The 19388-nt window shown below is 33.0% G+C and overlaps 3 protein-coding genes across 3 annotated transcripts; 2 read left to right on the top strand and 1 right to left on the bottom strand.

Moving 5' to 3' along the window:
* Positions 1–148: 148 nt before the first annotated feature.
* On the top strand, positions 149–1363 carry LOC147539704 (F-box protein At5g49610-like). Its single transcript, XM_086643165.1, has one exon. It carries the CDS (start codon positions 149–151, stop codon positions 1361–1363), a length of 1215 nt encoding a protein of 404 aa, XP_086499291.1.
* A 3795-nt stretch (positions 1364–5158) lies between these two features.
* Positions 5159–6592, top strand: LOC147539703 (F-box protein At5g49610-like). Its single transcript, XM_086643336.1, has one exon. It carries the CDS (start codon positions 5191–5193, stop codon positions 6403–6405), a length of 1215 nt encoding a protein of 404 aa, XP_086499462.1. The 5' UTR covers positions 5159–5190; the 3' UTR covers positions 6406–6592.
* Positions 6593–6669: 77 nt separating this feature from the next.
* LOC147539702 (uncharacterized) lies at positions 6670–9207 on the bottom strand. Its single transcript, XM_086643335.1, has 3 exons — positions 8568–9207; positions 7845–8272; positions 6670–7355 (listed from the first exon to the last, which is right to left on the bottom strand). Exons 1-3 carry the CDS (start codon positions 8730–8732, stop codon positions 6914–6916), a joined length of 1035 nt encoding a protein of 344 aa, XP_086499461.1. The 5' UTR covers positions 8733–9207; the 3' UTR covers positions 6670–6913.
* Between the last annotated feature and the right edge of the window lie 10181 nt (positions 9208–19388).

Genomic DNA, 19388 nt, shown 5'->3' with positions numbered 1-19388 from the left:
GTCCTTTCCCGACTCAAATCGGCTCCCTATCTCTCTCTCTCTCTCTCTCTCTCTCTATATATATATATATATATATATATATATATATATATATATGTGTGGGTACTTTTGTTGGACATCCCACAACAGTGAACCTAGTTTTATAGAGATGGTGAAGTCTAAGAGTGAATATTTAGAAAACAAGTTTGCAGTATTGTTTGAAGAAGAGGAAGAAGAAGGCAATAATGAAGAGTTATCAATTGATCAATTTCACTCTTCATCCGATTTAATGATCACTGAAATTTTAACCAGAGTTGCATTGAATTCTCTTCAATTGGTATGTTCAAAGGTTTGTAGAGATTGGAAGGCATTAGTTTATGATACTAATTTCAAGTTGAAACATTCTCAAAATACTAAAACTATGTACGGTTGCTATATTCGACTATGCGAAGGTTTAACGTATAAATATGTATACGTCCCATTCGTTCTAGATAATATTAATAATTCTAATTCTCTAACACTTCCTTCCCATCCTTCTCTTAGTTTCTTGCTCGAAAACACCAAAATAGAAGCTTCATCTCCTTGTGGTTTACTATGTTGTGTTCATGAGTCGTATAATCGGGTTTATAGCTATTATGTATGTAAACCAACGACCGGGGAGTGGAAGAAGATACCTAATCCAAGAATTCAATATGGTAATACACATAAGATGGCGATAGTCGTGAAGAAAGCTTACCCATCTCTTCATTACAAAATTCTTCATATTTCTTCTGGTTATGGTTGTCAGATATTTGATTCAAAAAAAGGCGTTTGGACGATATTTAGAAAGATTAAACTTCCTTCTAATGTGTATTTGGAACCTTGGGATAATAGTACTATTACTATTAAGGGAAGTTATTACTGCCTGACTTCAGATTTCAGAATATTTGTGTTTTATATTGATCAAAATAAATGGAGAATTTTTAATCTTTCAAACGAACTTCATACGAAAAAGGATTTGATAGGGAATATGAAGTTAGTCGATTACGAAGGAGAGCTCGGGGTGTTTGCTGCTTTTAATGATGATAGGTATTGGGCTAATCCAACTATAGAATCAGCATCTAAGGATCTCATACATGAACTATGGGTCTTGGAGAATAATAGTTTGGGAAATAAAACATGGAATATGAAGTACTGCATAAATGTTAGCCCCATAAGAGGAAGATGTTATCCGTGCGACATGTACTCAACCGATACTTTGATTATGAAGGATAACGACAAGTTCATATGGTACAGTTGCAACAAAAATGCCTTCTCTGGTGCTGCAGATTTTTCTACTGGAGAAACTATTGTCTGCCAATCCGAGTTTTGTCAATCTGATTTTCGTCTGTGTGGTTTAAGGTAGCATGATTTTAGGTTAAAGTTCATTTTCCGTAACTTTCTTACGTGTACATTGGTTTAGTCGGGACAAACTTTGGGTTGTCATGCCGATTTTGAGTCTGTATGCTTTAGGGTAGCATATTTTAGGTTAAAGTTTATGTTTGCATAACTTTCTTATTTGAAGTAGTCATTATATATGAGTTCTTTAATTATTAGTAGCATTATAAGATAAATTCTCTGTTTGCTCTTCAATTTTCATTAAAATCATCTTAAAACCAAGACCAATAAGGAGGATAATTCACATTACAATTAAAAAAAAGATCCATTTTACATTGATACTAGGAAAAAAAAGAATAGTACAATATCAATCGAGAGTTAATACAAAGACTAGGGAAGGAAGAAAACAGAAATATATGAAACACCAGAAATACATTATGAAGAAAAAAGAAATTACAGAGTGGGTTTGGTAGGAAGATCAAAACAGTGGTTAAGGACTAAAATTCATCCGTTCGTCGATTATCCACCTCCCAGGATTCGCTTGAGACCAGATCGTTGTTCAGAAGTTAATCTTGACGGAAACTTCACTTCAAAATTTTATCTTTGGGTTTTTTTATTGAAGAATCACAAATTAAGGAGAATTAGTGACAGAAAGGCCACACGGTCCATTGTCAAAACATTAATTTTGTGTTTGTTTTGATTGGTGTTTTGGATTTTTACACCCCACATTCTATTCTTTTTCTAACTTGATGCCCAAACATCTAACTCCCACGTAACTGGCGGTCGGATTGATAGACTGTTTTCATCGGGAGGAATACAAGAATGAGTTTGTAGTGAAGGAGAACTCTCCTTGTGCAGGGGAGAGAGTCAGAGAGATTCGGTCTCGTTCGTTGGAACAAAGAAGATGTTTGTGGCAATTGTGGAGAGAAGGAACGCCCAATTTTGATAACTGTAGTTTTGGAAAGGCCGCGACTTTGGGGAATAAAAAAAAATCTCTGGGGAATAAAAATTCTCTTCAAAATTGGTTAACCGAGATTGACGTTTTTTTTATATCTATTTATTGTTATAGGGCTCCCAATTTTAGAGTTAAACAAAACTAAATTTTTAGAAGATTCTATAAACGAATTTAGAAAGAACTTTTATAAATTTAAGCAAAATCTTTCTGGGGTTCTAGACCCTAAACTCTTTTCAAGTTTCTTCTTTTCTTCATCTTATTTTTCAAAGCTTTGTTTTCTTCTGATCACTAAACCCTAAAAACATAGGAGAACAACCTAATATGTTTAAAAGTGAATATGTTTTAGGGTTTCAAAATTAATTGATTTTTACGGTTTATAATGTGTTTATCTTGGGGAGGATTAATGGAGGAAGAAACTTGCTTTGGACATCCCATGAAAGATGTATTAAGAACTTCAAAATATTTTGTTTGATGATTTCTAGGGTTTAGAATGTTTTTTTCCTCTTTATCTCTCTAACTTTGTTGTTGATTTTAGAGAAATAAGGTTAGTATGTATTTGAGATTTGGGGAAGATAAGTAAGAGAAGTGATAGAGAAGGAAAAAAGATGAGATGAATAAGTTTTTTTTTCGGAGAAGAAGAAAGAAGAGGGGAAGAAGAAAGAGGTGTAAGTTATAAAAAAAAATTGTGTTCCCCCTAAAAAAAAATTCCCCAGAGATTTCACAAAAAACATAGATTCCTTAGAAAATTTATTTCCCGAAGATTTTTCTTTATTCCCCAAAGCCGCGGCCTTTTGGAAAATACAATAGTATGATTTTGACAACTATATATTGGTTAAGTCAAGTCCCATCAGTCTTACATCTACAGACTACAGAGACGATTCAATCCACCAATTAAAAGCTTCATAAAAAGAAATGTAGACGGTCCCTTTACTCAACGGTGGCAAGAGGTTTCATCGTCGTGGATTTATTTAAGGCAAAACCAAATGTTTAGCATGTCAGTTGGCAGCCATGGCAGGGGCTCACGCAGTGCTACTAGGCCTCAAAGTTGCAATCAAAATGGATCACAGGCTCTTTATCATGAAGGGATGCGCTCACCCTGATTTAGAGTATTAACAAGAAAGTTGATTTGGCCATTCTTGCTGTACTGTTGGAGACAATTGCTTATGAATATAGACTTGTCTCTACCTACTTTATCTTTTGTTATTGAAGGTGTAACTTTATTGCTCATAAGCGGGCTTCACTTGTGCTTTCATAAAGTAGAATTAAAACGAAATGTGAGATACTGATAAGACTCCGAAAAGTGAAATCTGGTATATTGCGTACAATCTAAATTTAAGAAATCCAGATTTTTTTTTTCAGAAAAAAAAAGAGTCACCAAGTTAATGACATTCTGTCGGATTTTTCTATAAAGTATAAGTAACATAAAACTCTAACAAACATAAAAATGAACATACATAATACTAATAGCGCAATTGGGAGAATGGAACTATCAAAATAGGCTAAAATGTTCATTGAAATAAATATTATCGCGCTTATTACATAAAACTTTCCACGTTAAATGTGAGTAAACCTAATTAAATTATTTATGAACGTTAAATGTAGAGGAGAGAGATTTTTTTTTTTTTTTTTTTTTTTTTTATGTTTGAAGGTCGCCGGTTGGAAAATTGGCCGGCCGACGACCTTCACCGGAGAAGATGATGAGGTGGCGTAACAGATGATGTGGCAGAGAGAGAAAAAGAGATTGAGGAAAGAGAGTAACGGAAAGTTAAAGATAACTGAAAAAGGGGACCATATGGGTATTTTTGCTAATCTATGGGGCCAGGCAGGAAGTTGGTCACAAAGTTGGGAGCCATTTGGAAAATAACCCAAAAATATTTTCTTCTACAAAATTATTATGTTTAACATATTATTTTTGCCGAAATTTGTTTTTTTCTCCGAAAATCAATTTTTTCCCCAAAAACCATTTTTTCCCGAAAATTATTTTTTCCACCAAAAATATTTTTTTTCTTCAAAAAATCGTTTTTCGCCAAAAATTGTTTTCGTAAAAAGGCTTTTCGGTTATCGAAAAAAATAGTTTTTGGGAAAAAAAATGGAGAATTTTTTTGAGAAAAAACGCCTTTCGGGAAAAACTATTTTGAAAAATGTATACGAAATAAAAAAACGTTTCTGGAAAAAATTTACGAAGAAAACAGAGAGCTTTCGAGTGGAACGATTTGAAAAAACGAGTTTCGAGAACAAAGTTGATTCAATAATTTTTCTAAAGAAGCGTTTGAAAATACTCAAATAATAATAAATCATAGGATTCTTATTAGTTGCCAAACAAACCAAAAAATGTTACTTGGATTCATGAATCCGTGAAATCATGAATCCTCCGCCATACACACCATCAATAATTATCACTATCTTGTGTCCTTCCTTAATTATGAGTAATTCTATTGATAAAACCTTTTTCAACCATTTTTATACAGTGTGTGTATATTTGCTTATATCAGATAATTTATATTAATGATTTCAACTAAACAAACAGAAATTTTGTATTAATATCTGAAATTCTAAAACCACTACAGAAAAAGTGGTATTGATCTGGACCGTTTATTCCTTTGAACGGTCCAGATTACAAAACATTCAGGGACCTAAATTAAATTACGTAAAGTTCGTGGACTAAATATAAACCTTAGAAGGATTCCCTCTTTACCGGTGCCTCTTTCTAGCAATCCGAGTTGTTCTCAACTATAACTTCTTACTGTCCAGAGAAACTTCTATATTTTAAAGAATAGGAGTTTCTTTTTTTTTTACTTTCCTGACTCAAATCGGCTCCCTATCTATATATATATATATATATATATATGTGTGGGTACTTTTGTTGGACATCCCACAACAGTGAACCTAGTTTTATAGAGATGGTGAAGTCTAAGAGTGAATATTTAGAAAACAAGTTTGCAGTATTGTTTGAAGAAGAGGAAGAAGAAGGTAATAATGAAGAGTTATCAATTGATCAATTTCACTCTTCATCCGATTTAATGATCACTGAAATTTTAACCAGAGTTGCATTGAATTCTCTTCAATTGGTATGTTCAAAGGTTTGTAGAGATTGGAAGGCATTAGTTTATGATACTAATTTCAAGTTGAAACATTCTCAAAATACTAAAACTATGTACGGTTGCTATATTCGACTATGCGAAGGTTTAACGTATAAATATGTATACGTCCCATTCGTTCTAGATAATATTAATAATTCTAATTCTCTAACACTTCCTTCCCCTCCTTCTCTTAGTTTCTTGCCCGAAAACACCAAAATAGAAGCTTCATCTCCTTGTGGTTTACTATGTTGTGTTCATGAGTCGTATAATCGGGTTTATAGCTATTATGTATGTAAACCAACGACCGGGGAGTGGAAGAAGATACCTAATCCAAGAATTCAATATGGTAATACACATAAGATGGCGATAGTCGTGAAGAAAGCTTACCCATCTCTTCATTACAAAATTCTTCATATTTCTTCTGGTTATGGTTGTCAGATATTTGATTCAAAAAAAGGCGTTTGGACGATATTTAGAAAGATTAAACTTCCTTCTAATGTGTATTTGGAACCTTGGGATAATAGTACTATTACTATTAAGGGAAGTTATTACTGCCTGACTTCAGATTTCAGAATATTTGTGTTTTATATTGATCAAAATAAATGGAGAATTTTTAATCTTTCAAACGAACTTCATACGAAAAAGGATTTGATAGGGAATATGAAGTTAGTCGATCACGAAGGAGAGCTCGGGGTGTTTGCTGCTTTTAATGATGATAGGTATTGGGCTAATCCAACTATAGAATCAGCATCTAAGGATCTCATACATGAACTATGGGTCTTGGAGAATAATAGTTTGGGAAATAAAATATGGAATATGAAGTACTGCATAAATGTTAGCCCCATAAGAGGAAGATGTTATCCGTGCGACATGTACTCAACCGATACTTTGATTATGAAGGATAACGACAAGTTCATATGGTACAGTTGCAACAAAAATGCCTTCTCTGGTGCTGCAGATTTTTCTACTGGAGAAACTATTGTTTGCCAATCCGAGTTTTGTCAATCTGATTTTCGTCTGTGTGGTTTAAGGTAGCATATTTTTAGGTTAAAGTTCATTTTCCGTAACTTTCTTACGTGTACATTGGTTTAGTCGGAACAAACTTTGGTGTGTCATGCCGATTTTGAGTCTGTGTGCTTTAGGGTAGCATATTTTAGGTTAAAGTTTATGTTTTCATAACTTTCTTATTTGAAGTAGTCATTATATATGAGTTCTTTAATTATTAGTAGCATTATAAGATAAATTCTCTGTTTGCTCTTCAATTTTCATTAAAATCATCTTAAAACCAAGACCAATAAGGAGGATAATTCACATTACAATTAAAAAATATGATCAAAGATCCATTTTACATTGATACTAGAAAAAAAAAAAGAATAGTACAATATCAATCGAGAGTTAATACAAAGACTAGGGAAGGAAGAAAACAGAAATATATGAAACACCAGAAATACATTATGAAGAAAAAAGAAAAAAGAAATTACAGAGTGGGTTTGGGAGGAAGATCAAAACAGTGGTTAAGGACTAAAATTCATACGTTCGTCGATTATCCACCTCCCAGGATTCGCTTGAGACCAGATCGTTGTTCAGAAGTTAATCTTGACGGAAACTTCACTTCGAATTTTATCTTAAGATTACCTCTTTTCCCTCGTTCTTTAACTATCGGCATTCCTTCGTTTGCAAGCACAACTTCATACCCGGGACTTATAACATCGGATACTGGAATTGACAAATTACGCCTATCCAGTGTTGCGAGGTTCACAGTAGTTCCTGCCAGTGCTTCTGCAAGCGAGACTTTCTGATTTACGATAAGATCATTTCCGTCTCTCTTGTAGATATCATGTGGTTTCTCATCGATCACAAATACAAGATCTGCAGGTAGTTGATTTGCTTGTTCGTTTCCTTTATCTGGGAAAGTTATCTTTGTTCCTCTTTTCCACCCTGGTTTCACATCTATTGTTAATATCTCTGTTTCGGGTACTAATCGTCTGCAAAATAAAGTATATATTCACTTCAAATTTTGTTTTCGGAGAAAGAAAAATTGATTCAAGAGACAACCACCCATATATTGCTGAAACCAGAGGTTCATAGAAGTGAACAGGAATACATCCAAAGGTCAAAGTGAATGGGCAAGCACAAAGTGTGTGCAGGCCTAACTATGGCCCGCTAAATTCGTCGAGAGGGTGATTCTTTTGTGCCGGTAGCTAGGACGAGACGTCGACAGTTGGGACAAGATGGGCCTATGTGTAAACAAGATTAATACAAAATCATAATCTAGAAACTAAACCAGAATGGAACTGCAATAGCTATCGATATTGATTAAGTTTGGAATTTTCTTGATTGTAGCTAACCATGCGTGGTTGTCAACTAACTTAATCAGAAAGAGCATTCAAATTTTGGTTTCCTAAATTAACACATATGACAATCATGATTTAAATTATTGAGAGATAAATTGGCATAATAAACGAATAAAATACCCATTAGCATCGACGACATTTCTAGAGATCTTCATCTTCCTTGTCGAGCCAGTATAGAGCTCCTCAAGACTGCATGGTAGCTTGCTCTCAACAGGTGGTGGCTTCCGTGGTGTTGCTCCACCACCACCACCACCTCCTCCTTCACTATATGTTCGATATACATTATTACTCCCTCCGAACATCCCTCCATCAGATTGAAACCTCATTGATCTCCCTGCTCCCATTGACCCGAACCCAAAAGGGCTACTCCCGAAAAACTCTGCAAATATATCTTCGGCATTTCGAGGATTAAATCTAAAGTCATTTGAAGAATTGGAGCCTCCAAATCCACTACCACCAGCACTGCTTGAACCAGGTGGTGGAATTCCCTTCAAACCTTCTTCTCCATATTGATCATACACAACTCTCTTTTGTGGATCACTCAATACCTAAACCACATTCACATAAAGAATAAGTGAACAAGGATCAATCCCAATTCAACTCTAGAAGAAGCAAAAACTAGTTACTTTGACTAAATTTGATCCAAATCAATTACATTTTCTTTTCAACCCCCCAGTGAGTTTTTGATATCAAACATTAAACATAAAAAAATTCTTACCCAAGATTCAGAAATGAAAAAGAAACAAGGGATCATCATAATTTTTGCCAGAAATTGTTCAATTCAAGATTCATATAGCCAAATTAGGAAAGAAATTGAAGAAAGAGAGGATGCAAAGAACTTACTTCATAGGCTTCAGAAATCTGTTTGAATTTGGCTTCAGCATCTTTTTTATTGTTTGGATTTTTATCAGGATGCCATTTCATAGCCAATCTCCTATATGATTTCTTCAGATCTTCATCTGTTGCATTTCTATTAACCTTTAATATGTTATAGTAATCAACTCCCATCTTCAATTCCTCAACAAAAAACTACTAACCCTAATAATAAAATTCAGCTCTGTCAAAAATTTCAAAATCTAATCTATTTTGACCTTTCTATCAATTAGAAATTTTATTCAGACATGAAAAGTTCCTAATTTTTCTTTGTCTCTCTCTCTCTCAAATCCTTCAAGAATTCTAAAATTATTATTGACCCAATTCTATGAAAATCTCCCAAATTGAAATCAGAAAACAATGAAACATTGAGGAATTCAAGAGCAACCCAGAAATTAAAATTGAAGTATTTGATTAACTCAGCTCAAATTTTAGCAATTATCTGTTTGTAGATCATTTGATTTTCCAATTTCAGAAGGAGATGAGAGACATTTTATTTTTTGGGTTTTTTTTTAATTGAAGAATCACAAATTAAGGAGAATTAGTGACAGAAAGGCCACACGGTCCATTGTCAAAATATTAATTTTGTGTTTGTTTTGATTGGTGTTTTGGATTTTTACACCCCACATTCTATTCTTTTTCCAACTTGATGCCCAAACATCTAACTCCCCTGTAATTGGGGGTCGGCTCGATCATACTGTTTTCGTCGGGAGGAATACAAGAATGTGTTTGGAGTGAAGGGGAACTCTCTTTGTGGAGGGGAGAGAGATTCGGTCTCGTTCGTTGGAACAAAGAATGATGTTTTTGCCAATTGTGGAGAGAAGGAACGCTCAATTTTGATAATGTAGTTTTGGAAAATACAATGGTTAACTCAAGTCCCATCAGTCTGACATCTACAGACTACAGAGACGATTCAATCCACCAATTAAAAGCTTCATAAAAAGAAATGTAGACGGTCCCTTTACTCAACGGTGGCAAGGGGTCTCATCGTGGTGGATTTATTCAAGGCAAAACAAAATGTTTAGCATATCAGTTGGCAGCCATGGCAGGGGCTCACACAGTGCTACTAGGCCTCAAAGTTGCAATCCAAATGGATCACAGGCTCTTTATCATGAAGGGATGCGCTCACCCTGATTTAGAGTATTAGCAAGAAAGTTGATTTGGCCATTCTTGCTGGACTGTTGGAGACACTTGCTTATGAATATAGACTTGTCTCTATCTACTTTATCTTTTGTTATTGAAGGTGTAACTTTATTGCTCATAAGCTCGCTTCACTTGTGCTTTCATAAAATAGAATTAAAACGAAATGTGGGATACTGATCAGACTTCGAAAAGTGTAATCTGGTATATTGCTTACAATCTAAATTTAAAACGAAATGGAGATTTTCTTTTTTTTTTTCAGAAAAAAAAGAGCCACCGAGTTAAGTTAATGACATTCTGTCGGATTTTTCCATAAAGTACAAGTAACATAAAACTCTAGCGAACATAAAAATGAACATACATAATACTAAAAGCGCAATTGGGAAAATGGAACTATCAAAATAGGCTAAAATGTTCATTGAAATAAATAATATCCTGCTTATTACATAAAACTTTCCACGTGAAATGTGGGTAAATCTAATTAAATTATTTATGAACGATATTTAGAATGACTAGAAACGTTTTGCGCATGTTTCAGAGCAAGAATTCACGCAGTTTTCGACTTCATGTGCACCTGCAAGTAAAAAATTTATATTAGCATATCAATTCTATATATCAAATGCACATTAAGGTATACATATATTTAATAGATTAGAGAGAGAGAGAGAACATACGAGGATCATGAAGAGTGCTAATATTGTGGCAAGTAGAAGTAGCACAACCCAATTCACAGTAACTATGGAGATCATTACTATCGCCATTCAAATTTGTAAGAGTTTTAGATTTTCCAAAAAGACATTCTGGTATGCATTTTAGGGCACATGACGTAAGAGGAGTAGTAGGAGCACAAATAGCAAAACATTTTGCGTAACAAATTGGAAATTTTAAAATATTTGCTGAAGTTTCTTCTACAAAGACTCCCAACACTAAAACATAAATAAGCATCAATGGAATCATCCTCATCCTCTTACCCTCCATGGAAAACAACAAATGAGAACAGTAGTTACTTTCTCTCTCTCTCTCTCTCTTCACAATGCTCAAAAACTTGCTAGAGAAGATGATGGAAAAAAGCAAAATGGGGATCTCATTTTATAGGTGTTATGTCATTCAATATTGATGTGCTAAAATGTCAAGATATCTTAATAACAATATCACAGGGTTTTTTTGGAAAGATTTTTGTAATTTGTTCAAGGGAAAATCTACCTTAATTAGGTAAAAAAAAAGTCTTGTAGTGAAAAATAATGGAAAACCCATTCTTGTTTCTTATTTTGAAAGATTTATTTCTTTTACAAGATAATGAATACATCATAACCACATAATTGATATGGATTAACACATTGAAATGATAAATCCACTAATGTTCTTCTACTATTGGATGGATTTTGTTATTCACTGAAATAATTCCAATTGCATCAAAGTTTATTTTCTTCCATTTAAGTGATACCTGCCTAATCATAGTTATCATCTTGATGGATAGACTGAGATATATATTTCATTATTAAATAAGATCCATAATGACCCCATAGGTTAATCTTACCAAGCCACCAAAAAGATATTAGCTGACTCATTAGTATTATTGTTAAAGATTTCATTTCAGGAATGATTTATACCATTTCATATGTACATCAAAATATCAAGTTAAGATGCTGACATGGTGTAGTGTACTGTTATAAAATTCACTAGTACCCCACCCCCCTCCCCGCCACAAATAAATATTTGTTAGGGAGAATTACTAAAATCCTCGACTTTTGATAAAGCGTTTACTGAAACCCCTGACTTTTATTAGTAATTATTGAAACCTTCTGACTTCTGTTAGATTTAACTTTCATATTTTCAACATTACTTTCTTGCCCTCTTACTAAAATCTCCACCTTTTGATAATTTGATTACTGAAACTCCCGATTTTTCTAACCTTTACTAATTGAGATTACTGAAACCAGGGACGGATCCAGGATTTTCACTTAGGGGGTGCGGAATTATACACCTAAATAAATTTTTTTTTGCAAACACAATAATTAATAAAATACTTATATTCATTAATTATATTGATACATCAACGATTACAAACGCAATTGACCTCTACGAGAGTTCATATTTTGAAATGTTCACATAATCGACTCATTGTCAATTTCACCAAAAACTTCTTTTTCAATAAAGACTACTAAACTATCATTTAGCCACGCATCACTCATCCTGATTCTTAAGCGTGTTTTAACTAGCTTCATAGCTGAAAAAGCTCTTTCAACAGAGGCAGTTGTAACCGGCAAAGTTAGTGCTAAAGTGATAAGCAAATAAACTAAATGAATCCCTCTTAGTTTCCACCAATGTTCTAGCAAGATCTCCAATTTCATCTAAATTTGAGAAATCATCATTTTGTCTCATATCGTAAATGTAATTATCAAGCTGAGAACTTAGTAGCATAATATTAAGACTATTGAAATCTGACGGATAAAATTCAGCAAGACGCATCAATTTACTTTTGTCGAAAAGGGCAAAATCTCTTGATGGACTCAAACATGCCATACAACGAAGCAACCCGGTATTCTTCTCAGTGAAACGAGCATTTAATTCTTGAAGTTGCATATCAATAACGGCATTGAAAATCTCCACTTGATAGTGATACATGTTTGTAATTTGTTGTGCATCCCTTCTGCTTCTCCCTTGGACTAGGTACGAACCATTAAGATCAACAACTTCAATATTACGTTTTTCACAAAAAGTACAAACGTTCCAGACCAATGATGACCACTCATGGTCCCGTACATATTGGATTCTAGATTATGGTCCTTTGGTTGAAATGGACCACGTTGTAAATAATGTCTACGAATTTCATCTCTATATTTGGATTCATAACTTGAAATTGGTAGTCTAAGTCCCGGATCAATTGATAAAGATTATAAATTAAATTCGACAGGACTTACCAATGTCGGAGTCGGTTCCGGTGTTGGAGTCGGTCCCGGTGTTGGCATGGAAAATAACGTTGGAGTCGAGTCCGAAACTGCCGGTGTTGAACTTGATGAACCCGAAGAAAATTTTCTTTTAAAATACTTTTCCATAGTTACTAGTTGAACTTGAATACTTGATTAGATGAATAAGAAGAAGAAGTAGTAGTAGAGGAGAAGTGATTTTTGTGTGGTTTGAGATGAAAAAAATGAGAGATATATATAGAGGTAGAAAATTGTGTAGTTGGATGGTTGGGTAGATGAATTGAAGTTTATAAGGGTTTAGGGCAGATTAATTGAATTTTATAAGATTTATGGTAGATGATTTGACGTTTATAGAGTTTAGGCTTTAGGGTAGATGAGTTGAAGTTTGTAGGATTTATGGTTTAGAGTTGAAGTTTGTAGGGGTTTAGGGCAGATGAATTGAAGTTTGTAGGGGGTTTATCGTAGACGAATTGAAGTTTGTAGGGGTTGAGGGTAGATGAATTGAAGTTTGTAGGGGTTTACGGTAGATGATTGAAATTTATAGAGTTTAGGGTAGATAAATTGAAGTTTGTAGGGGTTTAGCGTAGATGAATTGATTTTATATAGGTTGATAGTTGAATTGATTATATTTTAAAAAATAAAACAAAAATTGGGAGAGGCTGGGCTCGAACCCTTGCCACTTAGGTACCCTGTCCAAAAGACAATCCGCTCAACCATCCGGCCAATCTCTTACTCGGTTGTAGCTATACACGCTCATTTAAATATAAACATAAAGGCACACACATTTCAAAAAAAAAAAAAAAAATGCTAACTGTGGGTTCGAACTGATGACCTTACGGTCAAGTTGATTTGAACTCCATGTTTTAACCATTACGCCAAAGTCATCTTCATGTCATTAACAGACATCATTATATACATATCTATACATTTCTACATATATAGAAAAAAATTGTTACTACTACTACATTCTTTTTTCGGGAGGATTCAGGGGGTGCGACCGCACCCCCTCGCACCCCCATAGATCCGCCCCTGACTGAAACTCTCGACTTTTAAAATGAAAGGTGCAACCCAATCCATGTTTCCAAACACCCCTAAATATCTTTCTCTTTCAACAATTAGGTTCTTACTTTTCATCACCATTGTAGTAACATAAAACCAAGATATTAGAAAAATCAGAATTATATTTGACAATTTGGAGTTGGAAACTTGGATCTTTAGTGAATGTCATTCTCTACTTTCCACCACTCCACTTTACTTCATTATTTTTTTTCTCTCTCAATACATAAAGCTTATAAATTTTTGTGTCATTACTGGTTGGAGAAGAAAGACTTTTGATATAAGCGCCCCGGTATTGTGTTTAAGGCGCCCACGTTTTCTGATCTCCAACAGGTCCAGTTTTAGTAAATGGCCTTTTGATCATTTCTCTCTCTCTCTAACAACATCACACCGTTAAATCTAACGGAAGTGAGACGAAAGTTGGGGGTTTCAGTAATTACTAATAAAATTCGGGAATTTCAGCAAACGCATTATCAAAAGTCGGGAATTTCAGTAATTCTCCCTATTTGTTAAGAAGAAATGAAAGAACACACGTACTATAAAAGTACTATGGAAAAATGAATAATTATTGCAGGTATTTAAACAAACAAAGGAGAACGGTTAAAGAAGAACTGATATGCAATTTTTTGACATGGAACTTAAAAAATCATTATATTTACATGACACTAATACACCGTGATACAGAATATAATACATCATGAATTGAATTTATATTATAATTTCCCCACAATCTCCTTTGGTAGAATTGGACTTAGATGGTAGAGTCCTGTTGGACCCATCCCACCAATTGTTTTATCCAGGGTTTAATCATGTGCGATTTGACACTGACACGTGCAACCCGGGTGAATCTATAGAATAAAAGTGTCCAGTCAGTAGGGGTGGCAATGGATATCCCATTTACTGCGAACCGAATTGGAACTGTTTATGTCGGTTCTTGATCCTCATTTTCATACTCGATAATTAATGATTTTATACCCGACGGGTATCACTTGATTGGAACCGATAATATTTCAATACTAATTGAGTATATCCAACACTGACTTGATAGATGTCTGATACCCGGCTCTAATATGTGATCAATTGATATCTTTTCAAAGTTTAAGATCTGAATTACTTATTTATATCCTAATTCACTGGTCCCACCCCAAAATAAGTATTTGTTAATACTAAATGAAACACGAGTACCATAAAAGTAATATGGGAAAACGAATAGTTATTGAAGGTATTTAGATAAACGAAGGAGAACTCTTAAAAAAGAATTATGTGAAAATAGCAAGGATATGCAATTTTCTGCCATGGAACTTAAAAAGTCATTATATTTACATGACATTAATACAGAATTTTTGGCTTATAGTCCAAAAAACGGACCCTAATAGGACTTTTAGTCCTTTCTAATCCTATAAAGGGTTTCAAAACCAAAAAAATAATACAAATGGATATCTAGTCCATTTGGTGTCATCTAGAGAGAAAACACAAATCCCTAGAATACCAAATAATTTATAATACCCAAACTAACCTTCCATATATATAAGATCTAATTTAAGCTCAAATCAACCAATATTCGTTTCCCTTTTTTATCTCCCTGTTTCTCTCTCCAATTACCGACTCTAAAGGAAGAAAGAAATCATTATCTTCCTTAAATTTGTAACCGAAACCTTCTCGTCCTATCTTTCTCTCTCTCTCTCTCTCTCTACATCTTCATCTTCTGAAACTATCCTCCATTAAAACAGAAAACTGAGTTTCTAAGTTCAGGTAAAACTCAAACCAAATTTTATGTTTTCTGATTATGTTTCGATTGAAAATCTTCCATTAACTTGTTTCATTATCATTAGAGCTATTAAAAATCATCATCTTAATTGTTAATCAGGTAAACAATTTTCTTATTTGATGATTCCGTTTCAGATCAAGAAAGTTATTATTGTCTTTCTCTCTCTAAAGTTTGTATTAATGATCACGATCTTCATGAGATTAGAACTTCGTTTCTAAATCTTACAAATCGAGTTTACTTATTGTTTGCAATCAATCGTCATATCAGTTATCAATAGATTTGGAGTTTATGCAAAGTATGATATTCAAATTTTCTCCAGATCTGATTTTTTTCCGTACAGATTGATGAAACGTGATTCTTTCGCACGGTTACTCATAACAGAATTAACATTATATATACTTTAGAATAAATTACCATAATGTAACGTAAATTATATAAACTTTTCCCTGCGATGTTTATCAAATTGAGAACATGATATATGTTCTGGTTCTGCAAATTTTTCACGAATAACATTATATTATTTTGTTTAAATCATACGTAATTTATGGAACATTATGTATGATTTAATATCAAAACAGTTCTCGTTTCATTATTAGAACATCTTTGATTTACATATGTAAATCCTGTGTACTTTTCTGTATAGTACATGTAATTTATTCAAATGTTTATATAATTTACTGCAAATAATATACTTGTATATATAATTTATTTGAATTAATCTATCTCACTTTGTTATCACAGATGGAGTTTCGGGCAGAATCATCAAATCAAAATAAGGAAATCAAACTGAAATCAGATGGTTGGGATAAGATATTTACAGAACTAGGACAGTTATTTCCTGGGGGTGCAAAAACTTTTCGATATGCTCTTAGGCAATATAGTATCAACACCGGGCATGATTTCAAATTCATAAAGAATGATTCTAAGCGTGCTACTGCTGTGTGTCCTGTTGAAGATTGCAAATGGATAGTGCATGGATGGTCACCATTGAAATGCGATTCTATGTTCATATTGAAAGACATGGAAAGGAAACATGATTTCATTATTTGTGATAAATGTCTCATTATTTTTCATAAAGTTTGCATAATTTATTGTAAATTATACATAATATCGTATTTACAGTTTAGATATATAACGTTTAAAATTATACTTTATCATTAGTATATCAGAATTTGTTGTACATCATTAAATCCCATTGTAAAACATACTTATTGTATATCAGTATACAATATAAATTTCCTTCATATAAATGACCACTATCAGAAATTACAAGGTTTGATCAATTAAAAACTTTTAAATTTTTGCTGTTAGCATTGGTTATTTATCAAAAATTATCGAATCCTGTGGTAAATCACGGATACTTGTGAATAAATTATACATACTTTACAGTAGTTTAAGTTATACCAGACAGAAATTGACATAATTTATCAAACAGATCTCTAAAAATTGATTTATGACGAAGCTTTGAACATCAGAAACTATGTCACAACAGAAAAAACCATAAAAATCAACCCAAAATCTCACCATAACGTTGAAACAAACTTCTTTATGATGAAAAATAACCATGCAAAAAAAACTTGTGAATAAATTATACATACTTTACAGTAGTTTTGGTTAGGATTTTTGTTTCTGATTGATTCGGATAATAGGAAAGAGAAAATTGATTTGGTTTATAAATCTGTAAAGAAGAGAGAGAAAATTGATTTGGAAATATCCGTGGTGATGACGTTTCGTTTTGGTTAGGATTTTTGTTTCTGATTGATTCGGATAATAGGAAAGAGAAAATTTGCTTTCCAAATCTGTTTAGAGGAGAGAGAAATTATGATTTGTTTCTATCCATTTTTTTCTAATAAATCTCCATATTTTTTGCTAATAAATCTCCACAATTTTTGCTAATAAATCTCCACGTCAAATTTGAGCGTGGGACATTGATGGTAATGTGTTTAGAAAGTGAGGGTTTTTATGTCCATAATGTAAAAGGACTAAATATCCATATTTTGAGAAGATTGGATCATAAACCTTTTTTGAACATTATTTTGGTCTATATACCCACCGACCCCATTAATACATCATGATATAAAACAGATTACACCATGAATTGAAGAAAGCAAAGCGATGATCACATTTTATAGGTACCAAGCCTCTTAACCTATGATTAACTAAAAGGTTGATATCATAATAACAAAATCAATTGGACTTTTGGGGGAAGATTGTCATAATCTGATGCATACAGATCTACCTTAATTTTTATACATGCAAAGAGTAGTTGTTTGGGTCAAAAAAAATTGACTCCAACTAATTTCTAGAAAAAAAAGCTGTTGTGTGGGTAAAATTTTGTTTTTAGTAATTAAAAAATAAATATTTTTTTTTTATTAACTAGAAGTTGCAAATTCTCATAAAAAAAACCTAAAAGTTGCAAAAATGTTATGTATAAAGATACTTAAAATTAAAATAATATGGTTAATTAACAATCAAGTTATTTTCTAACTTTTTGTGTTCCTAAACAACTCTTAGACATTAAAACTCAGATTTTTTTTGTGGTTTGTTGTATTGATTTCAATCACTTTTTGTTATTGATATGACTAGGTATTCTTTTTTTTTTTTTTGTTAAGAGGGATATGACTAGGTATTCAATAACAACAAAAATGTATTACAAAATAAATCAGATTATGAAAATAAATAAATTTTTATAATGAAGATCCCAACAAAAATCACAACAAAAATATATTACAAAAATCACAACAAAAATATATTACAAAATAAATAAATCAAAAGACTACTATTCACTTATCCAGATAATTACAACAAAAATAAACTAAATCAAAAGAGAGGAATAACATAAAATAAATTTCTCTAAAGACATAGATGACAGCTAATGTAAATCAATACAAATAATGAAGATTGAAGAAAAATTTCTACATTTTTTTTCTCTATAGTTGACCGAGAGATATAGAGCAGATGAAGGATATAACCGAAAATGGTGAATTTTTTTTAAAAAGATACCAAAACTTTGTTAGGATAAAAAAATATCAACGAACTTATAAATAGGGAGATAAACACGTGGGTAAAGAGAAATAAGTGGGTAGTAGTTATTGTAGGGATATTTTAACCAATTTTAGATTTTATATCATCCGTCGGATGTGTTTCCAACCAAATCTCTAAACTAAAAGGGACGGTCAGACTTATCCCCTGAATAACTGACTGAGCTGTTTTAATATAATAGATATCCCTCTAGAAAAAAGATTAGGGCTAGGAAAAAAGTCCACAAACTCGAAATTCGTCACGGGTACCCAAGTCCGTTAGAGTCTGCGGGTACCCATAACCCGAGGCAGGTTTAGCCCGACCGATCAGATGAAATCAACGGGTCAGGTACGGGTTTTGAAGTGCTATCCGGCATCCCGTCCGACAATCTTTACCCGACAATCCGACATAACCCGCTTAATCATGTCATATTTATACGTAATACCTATGCACATTATATGTATGTTTGCTTGTATGTATTTATGTATGCATGTATTATATATATATATATATATATATATATATATATATATATTTTAAAGTATTTGAAGTGTATAATATAGATATATGTACATATATTATTGTCCAAGTGCGGAGTGCCCTTGATACAACAAAAGAGAAACTTAATTAAATTTTAGTTTCGATAGAAAATTCGGTACTATCGAAATAGAAATATTTAAATCATTTCGACCGAGATATTTTGAAACTTTGGTGAAAACCCGATACTCGACCACCCGATATCCGAGAAACCTGAAAAATTTGACGGACCTGGACGGGTTTTGGACACTAGAATTTTTTAAATAAACCATCCGATTAAATCCGAAAGCCCCAATGGATAGAGAGTTTGAAAGCCTGTCCGGCCCGACCCGATGAATGACA

This window comes from Eschscholzia californica, unplaced genomic scaffold (genome assembly GCF_041429995.1).
Source record: "Eschscholzia californica isolate CP2 unplaced genomic scaffold, dmEscCali1.0.p SCAF_5, whole genome shotgun sequence".
NCBI lineage: Eukaryota > Viridiplantae > Streptophyta > Magnoliopsida > Ranunculales > Papaveraceae > Eschscholzia > Eschscholzia californica.
This window is presented reverse-complemented; position numbering and strand designations above follow the sequence as displayed.

What these genes read in the sequence shown, in the direction of transcription:
- LOC147539704 (XM_086643165.1), top strand. Translation starts at nt 149, where the DNA reads ATGGTGAAGTCTAAGAGTGAATATTTAGAAAACAAGTTTGCAGTATTG.
- LOC147539703 (XM_086643336.1), top strand. Translation starts at nt 5,191, where the DNA reads ATGGTGAAGTCTAAGAGTGAATATTTAGAAAACAAGTTTGCAGTATTG.
- LOC147539702 (XM_086643335.1), bottom strand. Translation starts at nt 8,732, where the DNA reads ATGGGAGTTGATTACTATAACATATTAAAGGTTAATAGAAATGCAACA. An exon ending in AGATTTCTGAAGCCTATGAA is followed by an intron (nt 8,273 to 8,567) that starts GTAAGTTCTTTG and finishes AATGTGGTTTAG; the next exon opens with GTATTGAGTGATCCACAAAA. An exon ending in AATGTCGTCGATGCTAATGG is followed by an intron (nt 7,356 to 7,844) that starts GTATTTTATTCG and finishes TTTATTTTGCAG; the next exon opens with ACGATTAGTACCCGAAACAG.